This window comes from Lutzomyia longipalpis, chromosome 1 (genome assembly GCF_024334085.1).
Source record: "Lutzomyia longipalpis isolate SR_M1_2022 chromosome 1, ASM2433408v1".
In the NCBI taxonomy this organism is placed as follows: domain Eukaryota; kingdom Metazoa; phylum Arthropoda; class Insecta; order Diptera; family Psychodidae; genus Lutzomyia; species Lutzomyia longipalpis.
In genome coordinates, this window is record NC_074707.1 from 40,433,111 (window position 1) to 40,449,266 (window position 16,156).

General features: G+C 36.8%; 2 protein-coding genes across 13 annotated transcripts in view; one reads left to right on the forward strand and one right to left on the reverse strand.

Annotated features, from left to right (window-relative positions):
• The window catches only part of LOC129787307 (DNA-binding protein RFX2), an 865,065-nt gene extending 862,386 nt beyond the window's left edge, over nucleotides 1-2,679 (reverse strand). For 4 of the 5 annotated variants that reach the window (XR_008750218.1, XM_055822796.1, XM_055822797.1 and 1 more), the window contains exon 1: nucleotides 2,457-2,673. The gene's annotated coding sequence lies outside the window, so the exon portion shown is untranslated. Of the gene's footprint in view, nucleotides 1-2,456 lie in introns of all 5 variants that reach the window. The other variant, XR_008750217.1, reaches the window with a different exon arrangement.
• Nucleotides 2,680-3,899: 1,220 nt separating this feature from the next.
• The window catches only part of LOC129787298 (rho GTPase-activating protein 100F), a 65,613-nt gene continuing 53,356 nt past the window's right edge, over nucleotides 3,900-16,156 (forward strand). For 7 of the 8 annotated variants that reach the window (XM_055822763.1, XM_055822760.1, XM_055822764.1 and 4 more), the window contains exons 1-2: nucleotides 3,917-4,400; nucleotides 7,211-7,482. In XM_055822763.1, the coding sequence (XP_055678738.1) occupies nucleotides 7,399-7,482 (84 nt within the window). In that variant the 5' untranslated portion in view covers nucleotides 3,917-4,400; nucleotides 7,211-7,398. Of the gene's footprint in view, nucleotides 4,401-7,210; nucleotides 7,483-16,156 lie in introns of all 8 variants that reach the window. The other variant, XM_055822759.1, reaches the window with a different exon arrangement.

Sequence of the window (16,156 nt, forward strand, 5' to 3'; positions counted from 1 at the left end):
TAAAATAAAAATATATTCCCGGCTTAAAAATAGTGCATTTTGGCTTAAAAGCTTTAGTTTTTTTTTTAGGAAAATGAGCAGAATTCACTACTCAGTCGGGCTTAAAAATTAAAGTCGTTTTATAAGTCGGTCTTAAGATTTTAAGTCAGTTTTTTAAGTTTGACTTAAAAGTTGTAAGTTTTAAGTTCCAAAAAGTGTATCTGACAATCTCTAAACATCAAAATTTGTAAAACGTTAATCTGACTTAAAAATTACAAGACCGACTTACTAAGAAAGACTTTAAAAAAACTGACTGGCCTTAAGACCAAACTTACAAATTTTAAAACCGACTCAAAAATTTTAAATCAGACTTAAAAAAGAATCACAGCTAAAAACTGACTCAAAACCGTAAGACCGACTTAAAAATTTTAAGTCAGACTTAGAAAACTGACTTAAAGCCTTAAGACCAACTTATAAACCGACTTAAATTTTTAAGCCCAGCTGAGTAGTGAATTCCACCCAATATGTACAAAATAAGTCATATTATGAAAGTAGTTTGTACATACGTATTTGGGTTAATCTTTAATCAGTTTCCTTAACTGTTTTTGAAAAATTAAAGATATCTTTGAACGTTCTAAAGAATTTTTCAAAATTTTGTTGTAATCTGATTTATTTTTCTATATTTTTCAATTATTCTTTGAGAGCCTTGGAATGAATAAACTCCTTAAATCTTTGTTAACGTTTATTCTGTAAATTCTTCACACAATTCTCTCAATCAAAGACATTCAAATTAGACTGAAATAATTAAAAAAAAAAAAGGATCTTTGCAACGGTTTCGAAATCTTTCAACGGAGTTTTAAACAATTTTTTGTGTTAAAGCTCAAACAACGATGCAAATCACCGCCAAAAGGTCCTCCTTCAATGAATTATCTTTAAGGATTTTTCTAGGACTAAATCACCGAAAAACTAACCACTAGACAGGCTAGAATCCTCAAATAAAAGAGACAGATTTATGAAATTCTTTAATATTCTAACAAAACAATAAAATCCCAAACTCTAGGGTTAACAAGAAGGATATTTTGGTGCGCTCGTGTGGAAGGATTGGCGGCTCTCGATGTCTTTTTTCTGTCCCTCCATTGGCCGTGGACAGGTGTGCTGTGTGTTTTGCTGCTGTAAACAAAATGTGTGAAAGCAAGGGGGAAGCGATTTATTCCCACACCCTGGAACAAATTCATGGGCCACCACATGAGGATGGTGGAAAATAAACACGACAGTGCGCTGGTGAGTCCTCCCTCTCACACCCCTCTTGGAAAAAAAAAGAAATCAGCTAATGAGATTTCCGGGACTCTGGTGAATGCGCTTCCCTTGACCTTGGTTTCTATCAGAGCGACAAACAGCCACAGTTCAAAGAAGCAGGACTCCCAGGAGTCTTTCTGGGGATAATTAGCAAATCCTTGCTGTGGAAAATTGAGACAAATCTGCAGAAAGTATTTTAATTGCTTCCTTGGAGGATGAATTTCATTGCAATTAGCAAGAGGTTTCCCTCCTGGGATGCTTTTTCCCTCCACGGATTAACTCAGCGATCCGGAAGGCAATTTTCTGTGAGGGATCTCCTTCAACAGAATTTTCCTAATTATATGATTTTTCTTTTGAGACATTTTAGAGACGCGTTAGAAATTATGTTTTTTAGATATTGAAGAAAAGAAAGGGAATTAAAAATATTTTTCTTTCTATTTTGAATTTCGCGCCGTAAATGTAGTTCCAAAAGGCACCACTGCTACTTTTCGGCACTGTTTGCTCAAGAAAAAATGAGATGGATGCATTTCACCGCTCTCCTTTTCCCTCACACATTCAATTTTTTGCATTTTTCTCGCGTTTTCCACCAAATTTTCCAGGGAAATTGAGTTTTCCTGGCTTAAAGGGCGCTGCCGTGACGATCGGCATCAATAATTCCAAAAGTTCAAAAAAAATGAATTTAATTAATTTTTAAATTATTTAATTTTTAATTTAAAAAAAAATAATTAAAAATTAGTTTTCCCTGGAAAACATTATTCTAAAATTTTAAAAGTCACATAAGAGTTCAAAAATTTTGTTGCCCAGTGTTATCGATTTTTGAAGGTTCTCGCATTTCCAATTTTATCGACTTTTCCGGGAAATTCAGCTGAAAATTAGACTTCTAGTCGTATAAATTCTATCAAGGACCATCAAATTCAACCCCCAGATGAGGAAAACCCACACCCGGACAAAGATTTTCCAGCCAATTCCTGGAAAACCCTCGAGAAGTCTCAACTGTCAAACAGCTGAAGGGAAGTTTTATGGGTTTTCACATGAAAAACTCCCTCAAATTTCCACGGAAATGCATGAAAACTCTCAGTAGGCTTCAAAATTGAGACATGAAAATGCATTTTCTGCCGGGATTTTCCCAGAAAAGCTTTTTTTCATCACCAGGGAAATTTCCCTTAGGCGCAGCAGCCTACCTTGATCGCCTGAGCCAACTTTAATCCCTTCTGCACAACTTCCTGGCCACACTTATCACAATAACCACATTGTAGGGCACTCACGGCACCTTCACGCACGCAACAATTACGAAAAATAAACACATGGATGGATTTTTTTAGGTGATTTTCAAAAGAAAAACTCCGGCCAATTTTTTTCTATTTGTTTTGGTTATTTTTTGTTGCTATGGTTTGTGCAAGAGTGAAATAGATACATAATAAGAGTGAGCTGAAGATGTATTTCTCTCTTGCTCTTACGCCATGGGAAATGTATTTTGCATCCTGTTTTCCCTCAAAAAATTGTCAAATCACAAGATATTTGTGTTAAAGAAAATTATAATTTTTCTTGGAATGTGTGAAAAATTAATTTTCTTGATTTTCTTTGAGAAAATTGTCTGTAGAAACGTGAAAAACACGATTTTTCGAGTGACATAATGTTTCATTAATATTGAAACATACATGAAACATAGGTTTTGTGGAAAAAACACGACGGTTCTTTCTGTTTGCAGCGCCTTCTTGCGCAGAGAAAAAAATGCGGGAAATTTAAATAATTCCTTTCGTTAGAAAATACGACAAATATTTTAAGAAATGTCAAACGTTAAAAAATTAAGTGTCAAACGATTAAAGAATTAAGTGTCAAACATTGAGAAATGTGTCAAATGATAGAAAGAAAAGTGTCACACTCTAAAATGAATGTTAAATGGGTTAAATGTAACAAAAGAAGCGTTGATGTTGAAAAAGAACCGTTTAACGTTAGAAAAAAACGTCAAACGTAAAAATTACCATTGATAAAATGTCAAGTTGTTTATTAATTCATTTTCAATAGTTTTTAGATTAATTTTTATCTAATCGATGATCTTATCTTAGATGGCGATGCGAATCGGAAAAATTTGAAAGAAAACTATAAGAAAAATGTAAGGAACAATGAAATTTTAATTTTAAAAGTCAATTAAATGTGAAAAATAATGTAATTTATGAAAAATAATATTTTGAACGTCTCAAATATTTAAATTTTTCGTTTATTTCGTAAAAGAAAAATCCAAGAAACAACTCAAATTAAATAATTTTCCCGCTTTTTTTGGGACAAGATGTCGTCGTGTGGCTGGGAAAATTCTTGCGGCGATGACACAATATTTTTTCTTCTTGTGAACATGAAAATCACGGAGCGATTTTCCGATGTTTTCTGATAAAACATGCCGTCCCGTACGTCGGCGCGTCGTGAAAATTCACACAGACACATCACACCAACGCCAGCTTTCCAGGCTGGTCATGGAGAAGTTGAGGGATTTCCATAATGGTTCCGCATGAGTGTGTGTGTTGGCTTTTCCAGCACTTCCATCCACGAAATCGATTTCCTCTGCGACGCCGCCGTGGTGCCCAACATCACTTACCCAACCATTGCATTGGCACTGGAATCATGAGCACGGGAGAGAGTGTCGAACCGTCAGCGGAAGCAGGCAGACAGAGAGTGGACATTTATAGATTTTCTTTCAGTGAAAAATTACCCATCTTCAGCCCAATTTCTCTGCTCTGCCCCCTTTTTTCAAAATCCAGTGATTTTGATTAGATTTTCCGCCATAATTGTGTGCAAAAGGACGCGTGAACGTTGCAAGTGAGGTGATTTTGTGTTAAACGGTCGTGAAGGACTGATTGAAAAAAAAAACGAACTTTTTGATTGAGAAAATCTTGAAAAACTGAAAATTCTTCAAGAGATAAAAAAAAAGAAAATTCTGTGGTTCGGATTTCGCGATAAATAAAATCAGTTTTGGGGCAAAAAAGAAAAAAAAGAAGTGAATCTTTGCAACTCTCTTTTGATTTTCTCTGCACAACCTGCTTGGAAAATTCACAAATGGTGGCTTAGAAAATTGTGGGGACAGTGAACTTCGGTGGATGTAGATTGTGTTGGTTGTTTGGCACAAGGAAAAGGTAAATTTTCCACCCCTTCTTGGGGGGTGGTTGAAAAAGTGAATGAAAGTGCTCGGCGTGTGCATTTCTCGGGGGCGATGATTGAGGAAAAGGTCCCTCGTGTTGGCGTGATGGGTAAATTGAGGGTCCACGGCACTGATAAAGTGCTCCCTCGTGAGTCCTCACAGAGCGATCCGAATGAATTTTTCACGAAGCTCTTGGCGGAGAAAAAAAAATGTCGTTCCCTTTCCTGGAAAATGGATGATGGAGTCGTAGAATTATTTCCGGGTTGTTTTTTTTTTTTCAATGAGAGGGGTTGGGTTGAATTTTCCGGGGCGGGGGTGTGTGATTTCAGGATAAGAGTGAAAATTGTTGAGAATCCACCCTCCCCCTCGCACCTCCATACCGCCCACCTATAATCGCATTCTATAATTCATTCGACATTTTATTCTCGTATTTGCTCCCCTCTCTCTCGCTTCTTCGGCGATTGTATTGATGTGGGTGGGCCTCAATGAGGGGGTGAGTTTTTGGGGAATAGACCAAGGGGATGGGTGACCGATACCGAGGAGCTTTTTGGAAAGAACCCGACGTCGACGCTCGTTGGGATGTGAATCGATCGGCCTCTCCCGACGTATTCTCCTTGTACTGAGAGAGCCAGACACAGCAGGGGGAAGTTTTCCATGCACACACACACAAATAGATTTTCCCATCGGAAAACCCCCCGCTTACAACCTAACCAACCCCCCGCGCGCGCGAGAAAATAAATTCCCCGAGAAAGCATCGAGAGAAATCCATCCAATTGGGAAGGGGAGAAGAAGGAAGTGAAAAAGCTCCAAGGAATAAAATCCAGCACAGGAATTTTCTTTTTTTTTCTCGCTATTTGTATACATATAAAATAAAGTTCAGCCGGGAAGTTTCCAATGAGAAAATCACCACCATCCCTCATGTTCATGAGATAATTTTCCCCAACGTATGTGTGTGCGAAATCATACACGATTTTCTTCCACGACGACGGTTGGAAAATTCGTGGTTTGGAGCTTTTGAGAAAATTTCGTATCGATCGTGTTTTATGGCTTTCTCGGGGGGCAGAGGTGATGATTAAAATAAACGCACGCGAAATACAATCAACAACAGATCAATTAATAAGACAAAATTCCACACCGAGATTCATCATCATCACCCGCATAGAATTGAACATAGGTTCTCCACCCTCCCACCCCCACGGCCCTAACCACGAGAATTCCATTTGGTGCGGAGAAGGGTGGCACAAATCACGGGTGATGTTGCCTGGGTAGCCTGCAATTTTGCAAAATAATACCTTGGAGATTTATGAGTGTGCTTCCACGGGGGGATGATAACTTTCCCATTTTAGAATATTTGCAAGAAAGATTTATTGGCGCTGTTTTTAGCGGAGAGGGGGAATAAATTCAAATATGAATTTTGACATGTAGTGTAATTTTGTGTCAATGAATGTCAATCGGATCGCTTTCGGCATGCTTCGGTCGACTTCGTTGCTGAAAAATGTTTCAAAATTAAATGCAAAGCTGTTAATATATTTTTTAAATTAAAATTTTGCAATTTAATATTTTTTTCTTAACCTTTGAAGGATTTTGCTGGCCGAAATGGCCAATTCGAGTTTTTTAATCGCTAAAAGATTGAAATCTATTTAACATTTCGTGATAAATTCTACATCGGTGTATAAAGAAGTTTCATTACTTCAATATCATAAAAGGAAAACTTGGAAAAATATTTTCTTTTGAGAGAAAATGAAGGTCAAACTTTTGAGGTTAGAAACCTTGATCCTCCAAGTGTTAATTAAAGATTCGATTCTGTCAAAAATCTTGTAAAGATGTGTTGAAAAAATTGACAGTTTGTGTTCTAAAATCATTTTCTCTTCGTATATTAAAAGAAAATTGAAGATTTTCTTTCTCAGGATTTTTTCTTTAGGCTCTCAAAAGATTTCTAGAACTTTTTCTTTTCTTTTTTGGCTTTCAGAATGTTAAGATTCTTTGCCATAATACCCAATAAATGGTGTCAAAATCTTTAAATATTTTTTACAGAATACCAATAAGCTTACATTTCTCTAATTGTAAGGAAAAAGAAAAGACTTTTAAACCTTGCAGGATCGATGTTTCTAGCCGCAAAATTTTGAACTTAATTTTCTCATAAAATTTATTTTTCTACGAGCTTGAACTAATTGATTTTTTCTGCACTAGATGTAGAATTTATCATGAATTGTTAAACAAATTTCTAATTTTTTGAGACGATTCAAAAATGTCAAATTGACCATATAGTGTAAAATCCTAGACCATACCCGTAAAATCTTCTAGGGTTAACAAAATTGGCTTATTTATTTTAAATAAAATCAAACACTTAAAAAATAACGAAATTAATTTTCTTTTATTACAAATTACACAAGAATTTAGCCCCGAACTTCCCGCTAAAATGGCGATGAAAATGAGTGATAGGTCCACGGGTGAGATGAATTATTTTAATTGAAGTCTTGACCAGGAAGTGCTGAATTAAAAGTAAATTCATTTCGCACCTCCCCCTAAATTTCGTCATTTTCAATCTCGCATAGAGCGCGCAATTTGAGTATAAATCAATACCACCCCTCAACCCCCCTCAAAAGGATCGCAATCGTAATAATTCCGCCTTTCTCCCTGTATTACATATGTACATAGCATAGGTATATAGATCTGTGTGGTGGGGTAAGATAAGAACGCTAGAAGAGAGCGGAAGTGGAGTGAATTGAATTTGTGAGATTTACGATTTACCGAAAGATATAGGAGGTGTACATAATTCCCCACCTTTTCGTGTGTAATTGATAGCTTTTGGGCTGTTTATGTGTTTTGCTGTGCCACCCCGGCCATCGTCCTTGTCTGGCACCACGAGAAGTTTGTAATATGTCAGTGGGACGGTCTGCGACCATTTGTTGGATTCGTGGCTCATTTCCGGCCGCCACCGAGGGTCTCTCTGGCAGCGTGGCGAACTTTGTGATCACGGCCAGATTCTACTAATGCAGTGGCGGAAGTTCACGCGACTGAAAGCTGCTACTGGACATTCGCGTACGCGAAGAATGCTTTGCTGTGGACGGAGAAAGGTGAGTGAACCCACCGAAAACATTGCAATCATAAAACATATATATTTTATTATTTTTATTCTTCAACAAACACGTAAAAAGCTCCCCATGGCATATTTTTGCGTTGAGCAATTTGGGTTGATTGCATCGTAGCATTTTATTGTTGTGTGTTAGGGAAGTAAGTCTTGAGTGGTGGATTAACACTACAACCTTCTGAAGTACTCGAGATATGACCAAATTATTAACTTACTTCAAGTCCTTCAAGCAATTTTCATGGGTGGGAATTTATTTTGAATGAAATTACTGAGTTATGTACAAATTGATGAATGGGGTGGAAAAATAAAAGTTTTAATGATTGAGATATTTGTGAGTAAACTAGGAGAACTTTTTATCAGAATTATTTTAAACAAATAAATAATTTAATTTAAATCCCCTCTGACTACGTCATTGCTGTGTGGAGCTTTAATTTGAATAAAATATCTGACAGAGAGCTTAAAAAGGTTTTTCTTTCCTCTTGAGAAAATTAGGTATCAAATTGCTTTTACTACCTCTACTAGAGCAATGAAATTATATATTTTCACAAACTAGACAAGGGTTAATTAAAAATTCTTATAGAGTAGGTAATAACATCTCATTTGCGCATTCTGCAGAAATGAATAAAAGGAGATGATTAAATGCTATTTCAAGCTTTGTGCAATTGTGGAAAAGCTACTAAACGAAATAATTTCACGAAATGTCGGAGAGATAACAAAAAGCTCTCGGAAGTTTCTCCCCTTCAAAATGCAAAATGCAAAACCAGTGTTGTTCTATGCAGAGTAAACAATATTAATTAAAGTTACATTAAGACAAATTTTGGGCATTGACAAAATTGATGATTTATCATTTAATATAGTAATATCTTCAAACTCTTAGTGTGGGTAATTTTAATTAAACTCCTTATTGGGTTATATAGGTATTTCGTTGTATAATCCCTCGACTAACTTTCCCTTTTTGGCTCATCCTGCTTGGCTATGCCATAAGCCCCCTGCCCCTCGTATCCTTCCTTCCATACTCGAAGTAAAAGGAATGTTTTTCCATCCTCAAATCTTCCCAAAACTTTTGTGGAGATTCAGCATAAAGGCTAACCCCCAAGAGGAGGAAGAACAGCACAAAAAAAAAAGAACAACAGCAAGGAAAAAGTTGTTTGAGCAGTAATTTCCTGGAGACATTTCTTAATAACAATAATTTAGGAATGACTTGACTTAATTGAAATGAGACGGAAATCAATGGAATTTACCCCATCCTCATCCCTCAAATCGGCGTCTTCACTCTCTCCTTCTCTCTTCCACCCTCAAATTCTAATGGCTTTTTCATTGTTCCTTTTATTCCCATCACAACACACATACTACGCCCATAGCGAACCACCCTGTGCCTAATGATTCGCATCGGGCATTTTTCTTAACTTCCAATTGACTTACACCACATTTGGTTTGTACATCTGAAATGCCCAACATAATGTGTATGTGAGTGTTTAATGACCATTGAGAGCGTAAAATTTTAATGTTTGTTCCAGCACCGTCCCCACTTTGGTCGCTTGTAATTAGTACACCACAATGGGAAGCACTCTCCATACACTAAAGTATTCCCAGGGGCTAGCAAATGGGATATATGGTGTGCCCTCTCCTCAGAAAGGTGTGCCATTAATTTTCCCCGTTAAATTATACTAAAAATCAGTCAAATATGTATCAAGAAAATATTGAAGAAAAAAGTTTTACTGAAATTAATAATAATTTTAAAAATATTTCAGAATTAAAAAAAAATTTGAAGGAGTTTATCCACTGTTGTATTGAAAAATTCCTCATTCGAGGGAATATTCCTGATCCCTTTAATTTTGTGGAGGATGAATAAAGAATAGAAATCGCTAAAGAAACTTCTTATTTTCTATTCTAATCAGCTGTGAAAAGCCTTCAAACATTTGGCTAAAAAATGTAATCAATGACGTCACCAATATTTTTTTGTCTCTTTCAGTGTATAAAGTATTCATACTAAATTCTTTTTCTATGTTTTTTTTTGAAGCTTTTTTATTACAATCTGTAATAATTTCTTTTTTGACAAGGAATCTTTTTGTTCCATGCATTAATAGAGGAAAATAAAATAAAATGATGACGTCATTATTTACATTTTTAGGTAAAACTTGGATAAAGAGGAAGTCACTATGGAAATTATTTATTCTTTTTTTGGACAATATTTTAATAATTTTGCACTTTCAGAATTCTCAGTAGGGGAAACCGGGGTAAAAATAGTCATTTTGGAATTTTCAAATGCCAGTTTCTCCCAAAATATAAATCGGAAAAATCGGAAAAAATTAGGGTGCAAAGCCCTACCAACCTATAATTTTTGACAGTAATTTGGAGGTTACCCGATTAGTACTTTAGGAGTTAAAAATGAAAATAAATTTTTGGCCCATTTCCCAAACTTTTGCGTATTGAGAAAAACGCGTTTTCCGAACATTTCCTTCAGCAGTTTTCCCATCTGATAATTTTTCTCACTAGCTGGATTAGTGCAGAAAATGTTGCCAAGGTGTATTCTTCAATAACTTTTAATGATTTTTCTCTACAATTTTTTGAATCAAAACATACCCCTTAGGGTAGATCTAGTCATCCCATGTAAATCATATGGGAGATCGAAATTTTTGGCATATTTTCTATTCATTTGTTGCAAAATGGCGTGTTTGAGAAAATCGCAAAATTCTCTGTTTTAGTGCGTATAAAAGTGAAATTCCTTGTCGCGGATACAAAGGTGAGAAGTTTAGCTATCAACTACTGTCAATCTCTCAGGTGGAAAATCATTGGAAATGTCGGAAAATTCGACCGACTTTATTTAGCCAACTGGTGACTATATTTACCCGCCGCGTCTAAAAAAAGTCAGAAGCGGAAGGGTTTAGGAAAAGCTCGAAAACTCATATTTCCCGGGGAGATAGAGAAAAGTGGTCTGAGACAAAGTTGTAGGCCAGGAAATTTCCTATAAGAATGACCTATCAAGGAAATTTTCTTGCCCTTGGGGAATCCTGCAGATAAGGATTTACGCAAATTGACTATTTTTACCCCGGTCTCCCCTATTAAAATATATTTTTTTTCACAAAAAAAAACGATAACTTTTAATCAAAATATCAGCCATTATTGTAGTTTGGCTTCAAAAGAAATTGACCGTGTCAGGGGCCTAATAATAAGTTTTCAAGTCAATCCTAAAATTTATTTCTTATTTCTTTTCAAACCTAGAAAAACAAATAATTCTAATTCATTAGTTTTTGGTTAAAAAATTACAACATTTTCTCTCTAAATTGTCAGCCTCGTGTGAATTTTCCATTTAGTGGGAAAGTTGTGTCGCAAACTACCGCGCGCCGTTCCCTCGTTGTATTTGGGCCATTTGCAAGGGGAATCGCGGCTTTTGGGGGCGCGCAGAACACACACCGAAATATTCAGCAATGGACTCGCACCTTATCAATCACAAACGAAACACCCCGTTTCTCGTGCTCCGTCGTCGCGCTTTCCCCGTGACGTCACGCCGGGAAATCGATCGTGTGGGTGGGATGGGTGCCCCCACCCCCCCCTAGAGTTCTCCAAAATCAATGGGCAAACTCTTGCAGAGGAAAAGCGCCAGTGGACACATTTCGTGATTCAATTTCATGTTCTGTGTGTGTTTCTCCGATTTAGCTCTAGGCACAGGGGGGAAAGCATTATTATTTGAATAATGTGGACACGATAATTCTTTTGCTATTATTCAAAATTTCACTTTGGAATTTGTCCCAAAAACTTTTAGGGATATTTTTTGAAATTTTCTCTCTCTCTGTTTGTATTTGATGTTAATGAAACAAATTTATTTTAGGAGCTTTTAGAGGGAAAGGAAACATATTACTTTTTAACGAATAAGAAGCAAAGGAATTGATGGCAGAATGTATGAAAGATGATCCTCTATCGCAGAACAATTTTAACCCATTCCATCTTGTAGAGGATCAAAAAACATTGAAGAATCGCGAGAGAAACTCCCCAAAATCCACTGGGATCACATCGAAAAGTGCAAATAAAAATTGCAAAAAAATTCAAATATTGCGACGCCATTCGACGTTTTTTTCCCTATAAAAAATGTTTCAAAAGTTTTCTGTAGACTTGTCGCTCATTTTCTGTAGAGTTTTTTTCTAGTCAAAATAAATGTTTATTTTTTCGTTTCTGGAGTGATTTCTACATCTGAATCTGTGAAATCTTCTGCTTCTTGGAAGTCTGTGCATCTAATGATACTCTCAAAGCACTGAGAAAACAAACTAATTGCGAGTTTATTGCTGTGAATAATTTCATGAGACTTCCGGATGTCTTGACATTGCAGCCTCCTCGAGAGCGGATGCAACAAGGAGGAGGACATGGAATTTCTGTTTACTGCCCATTGATTCAATTTCAATGTGCCGGAGCAAATCTTTCGCTTCCGGAAGTCCCAATTTCTACAGCAAAACCTCGTGGGCATTCTGCAGAAAAGAACTCTGAGAGGCAAAATGAGAGTTGAGAATCACTTTTGTCAGCTCCAGGAAGTCATTGCTCTTGGGAAAGATGTATGGGAAGACGGTGATGAAGATTTTGTGGACTTCCTCAGTGTTACAATCCGCGGAAGGAGACTTTCCGGAGGAATCCCAGAATAGCTTTGAGGGCAGTTAGTTCTGCGACTCTCAGAAATGTCTTCCGTGTTGGTCATGATTTGCTTGATGACTCCGTCGAATGATTCCGGATACTGACTACTAAACTGATTTCTACATCTGAATCAGGTATATTGCGCTGGATGGGATTCAACTCGGTAAGATTTGCTTAAATTCTCACTGCCAAAAAGGCCCAAAAAATGTAAAAATTATTTGTTTTGATTTGCAAGGGGCTGGTTCTATCAACCTCCCTCAGCTTCATTTCGCTGTGGATCACTTGATTCAGATGTAGAAATCACTCCAGAAACGAAAAAATAAACATTTATTTTGACTAGAAAAAAAACTCTACAGAAAATGAGCGACAAGTCTACAGAAAACTTTTGAAACATTTTTTATAGGGAAAAAAACGTCAAATGGCGTCGCAATATTTGAATTTTTTGGCAATTTTTATTTACACTTTTCGATGTGATCCCAGTGGATTTTGGGGAGTTTCTCTCGCGATTCTTCAATGTTTTTTGATCCTCTACAAGATGGAATGGGTTAAAATTGTTCTGCGATAGAGGATCATCTTTCATACATTCTGCCATCAATTCCTTTCTGAGAGAATAATACCTAAAGGAAAAGATAAAAGAATCTATAGGGAAATATTAATGAGAGTCTGAAATTTAATATTCAACATTTTGACATTTACACGCCCCTTCTTTTTTTCTCTCACAGAAACAACATCTTCAATTACATTTTACATTCATCCTGCCTTGACACCCACAATCTGTTTATCAACCCCAAATACCATGAAGATTTTCCCTGAATTTTCCTTTACCGAAAGGTCGGATGCATTAGCCCAAATCCGAATTTTTCACCCATGATGTTTGACATGCCACGTAAAATGGATTTATTTTTTATATCAAAAAATCTACTCGTAAGTCTAATCCGACATCCTTATGGGAATTAAATCCAGAAGGGAGTGGGTTGGTAAAGCTTCACAAATGATTGGTAAAGAAATGCTTCCTCTCAATTTCCCAAAGTACAAAAAAACAACGATTTTATGATTGTTTCATTTGACAAAATTGCAGGGAATTTATCATTCGTTTGGGTGAGCTTTTTTCCCCATTTATAATTTTCTTTATGTACTAAATTGCACCGCAATTTACTTGAGTGGTTAGAGGGAAAGTTAAAAAAATATATAGTTCCCTATTGAGTATGACGGTATCGTATTTGAGTTGCAATTTTCGGAGTTTATTTATTAAAAGTTCCACTTTTTTGTGCTTGAGCTTTTTTTTCTCGTCGCCCGCAGCAGCACTTTATCACCATTCACACGCTCTATGGCTTCTGGCGCTGAGGAGGGGGGTGGGTGGGTGGAAAGAAGTTGGGGGTTGATGGGGTGTCTGAAGATGGACACATAATACTGCAGAAAGCTCCCTGTTTCAGCACATGGTGCCCTTTTTTGCGCCACATCTTCGCTGCAGCATCGCGTTCAAAAATGGCAGCAGTGTGTGAAATTGTGCACCAGCGAGAAACTCCATTTTCATTTGCAATTTATGGGCGAAATGCAGAATTTTTCACAAGCAGAAAACTCCTTGAGAAAAGCGCACAGAGATGTTTTAGAATGAAAGTTGCCAAGAAGTCTCCAGCGTGCACTGTTGACAACGTCTCTCGGTCTTGGCACAATTCTTTCATAGTCAATAAATAAATTTTTAGAGAAATAAAAGTGAACATGCGGGGGTGGAGAGGAATATTGTATTTCCTCTCAACAACCCGACAATTGCCACTTGAAGGAATTGCCACGATGCGCGAAGGGTTGGGGGGAGATAAATAGGAACATTGACGAAGGAAAATGCATATTCATTAAAATTCAATTACATTTTCCTGGGAAAATTTTGTATAATTACTCCATTAATTCGCATGTTATCCTTACAAATAGCAAGACAAAATGCGGGGAAATTTTATACGTATGCCACATATATTGGGGTTGTTATGTTGCTTGTCTTTTGTAGCTTTTACAAGATGAAAATGTTCCCTATAAAATAATCTAATGGGAAATGCGATGAAAATACTTGAAATGAAGAGCTTTGAAGAATAGCAGGGAAAAGGAAAAATCACGAAAGATTCCGAAGAGAATCTTTTTGTAATTTTTTTAGTATTTTTTTTTTAATTGAAAAAAATTCTTTAAAAGCGCTTTGAAACTACAAGTCATTGTAGCAAATATTTTCATGTTTGAGGAAGAAGGAGAATACTCACGAAACATTGAATGAAAATTAAATTGAGAAAAACTAAAATTAAGCATATTTTCTCGTGTTCCTCCGCCCCTACAATTTGACCCCCAAACCAAGGGAAAGCTTTTAGGAAAGCTCATTAAAATTGTTTTGCAAAATTCTCGATAAAAATCTTTCTTTCCCAAGAAGTTTAAAATTTTAATATTCTCAGTAAGTTTATGGATGGATTTTATCAGTATAAACCGACGTTGGAAAAGTTGAGAAAATCTATACGCTTTTCCGAATAAGACTTAACTCCTTTATGTTGAATTTTTGAAAAAAAAGAATTAAGCATAGAATTAGTATTGAATTAGCCTTGAATTATAATCTAGATGCGTGCATGTAAATTTATTCTTTAAATCCATCTTATATGGCTTTTCCCGCGAAATTGGCAACACTGCAGCGTCGTGACTTTTGCTCCCGTTCTCTCAATGAACGGACTTTTTAATGAATTCCCACCACCACATTTTTTCCTGGAAAAATATTCTCTGTGACATCCACCTGTACACGTCGTTTGCGGGGGATTTTCACGCAAAGTCTCCACTATGATTGCATGTGAGGAAAAACCCACTGCAGGGTAATTTTCACGTGAAAGTCAAGTCTGTCTCTGAGAATTAAGCCCACACACTTCGTGTTGGGAAAAAGAAGTTTCATTCAACGAAGGAAATTTTATATGCAAATTTTGATGAATTGCGGGGGTGTTTTTGGGTGTTGTTTTTCTTTGCGCGCGGAATGGGGGTGGAAATTTTAGTCTATATAATGTAGGTATTTCGTTTGCGAACAATGTGGGCCTTCAAGGGGTTATTGAGAATATGATGAAGCTATGTGTGGAACCAACAATGCCTCGAGGCAGTGACCTTTCGTCCCACATTCACAAGGATCATCCCACTCCCTGAGCCATCGCATAAATTCTCAATCTCATGGCTTTTCTTTGAGAAAATTAATAATCTTCACTGCAGAAAAAGGGGATGATGAGACACAGGCGTCATCCAATAAAGCAAATTCTCTTGGCCATTGGGGGGGGGGGGGGAGATCTCTCTTGCTGCCAAGAAGAATCTTTTTCATCATTCCCAAGAGATGGGATGTGATCTTGGAAGTTCATTGGGGTATTTGTGAAATTTATCTCAAGCTATTTCGTTATTGTTTATGGCAAACGGCACAAAATGGCAAGAAAGAAAAACTTCAATTGACGCTCTTATGTGGGGCAAGATACTTTGCAGTGAATTCTGGGTGGCTCCATCAGAATCATCAGCATTGCGTGTGGATCTCATACAGTCTGGCGCCACCAGACTCTTGGAGGCGCGCACACAGTTAAATTGCAACCACCATAAAATGGTCCACATTATTGCTTTTATTGCAGACTCTTTGCCATCAAAGTGACAAAAATAATTTCCCTTCAACATCCACCCATAAATAATTTTCTTTTTTTTTTGTTCCTCCGCCGCAGTGTGGAAGAAAACCCTCTTGGCAACCTTCTCGTCGTCGCATTTTCCCTTCCTTTCACCCCCCCCCCCATGAGGCCCGTCTCCTGCGTATATATAACTTTTTTTTTATTGAATCCAACTCTAATAGAATTACAGAAAGTCGAGATTATGAAAGTCTTGATCTAATTTCATTTTTATAGCACCTTATTAGGGATTCAATGAGGAACAACGTGCCATGTTTAACTTCAAGAGTACCGACCTTGGTGTGTCACAGAGACGATAAAACTTTTCTCCCTCCGTTGTGTCATTTAAATAGAGATTTTATTAATGTTAAGTTAGAGGAAAAGTGGATGGGAAAT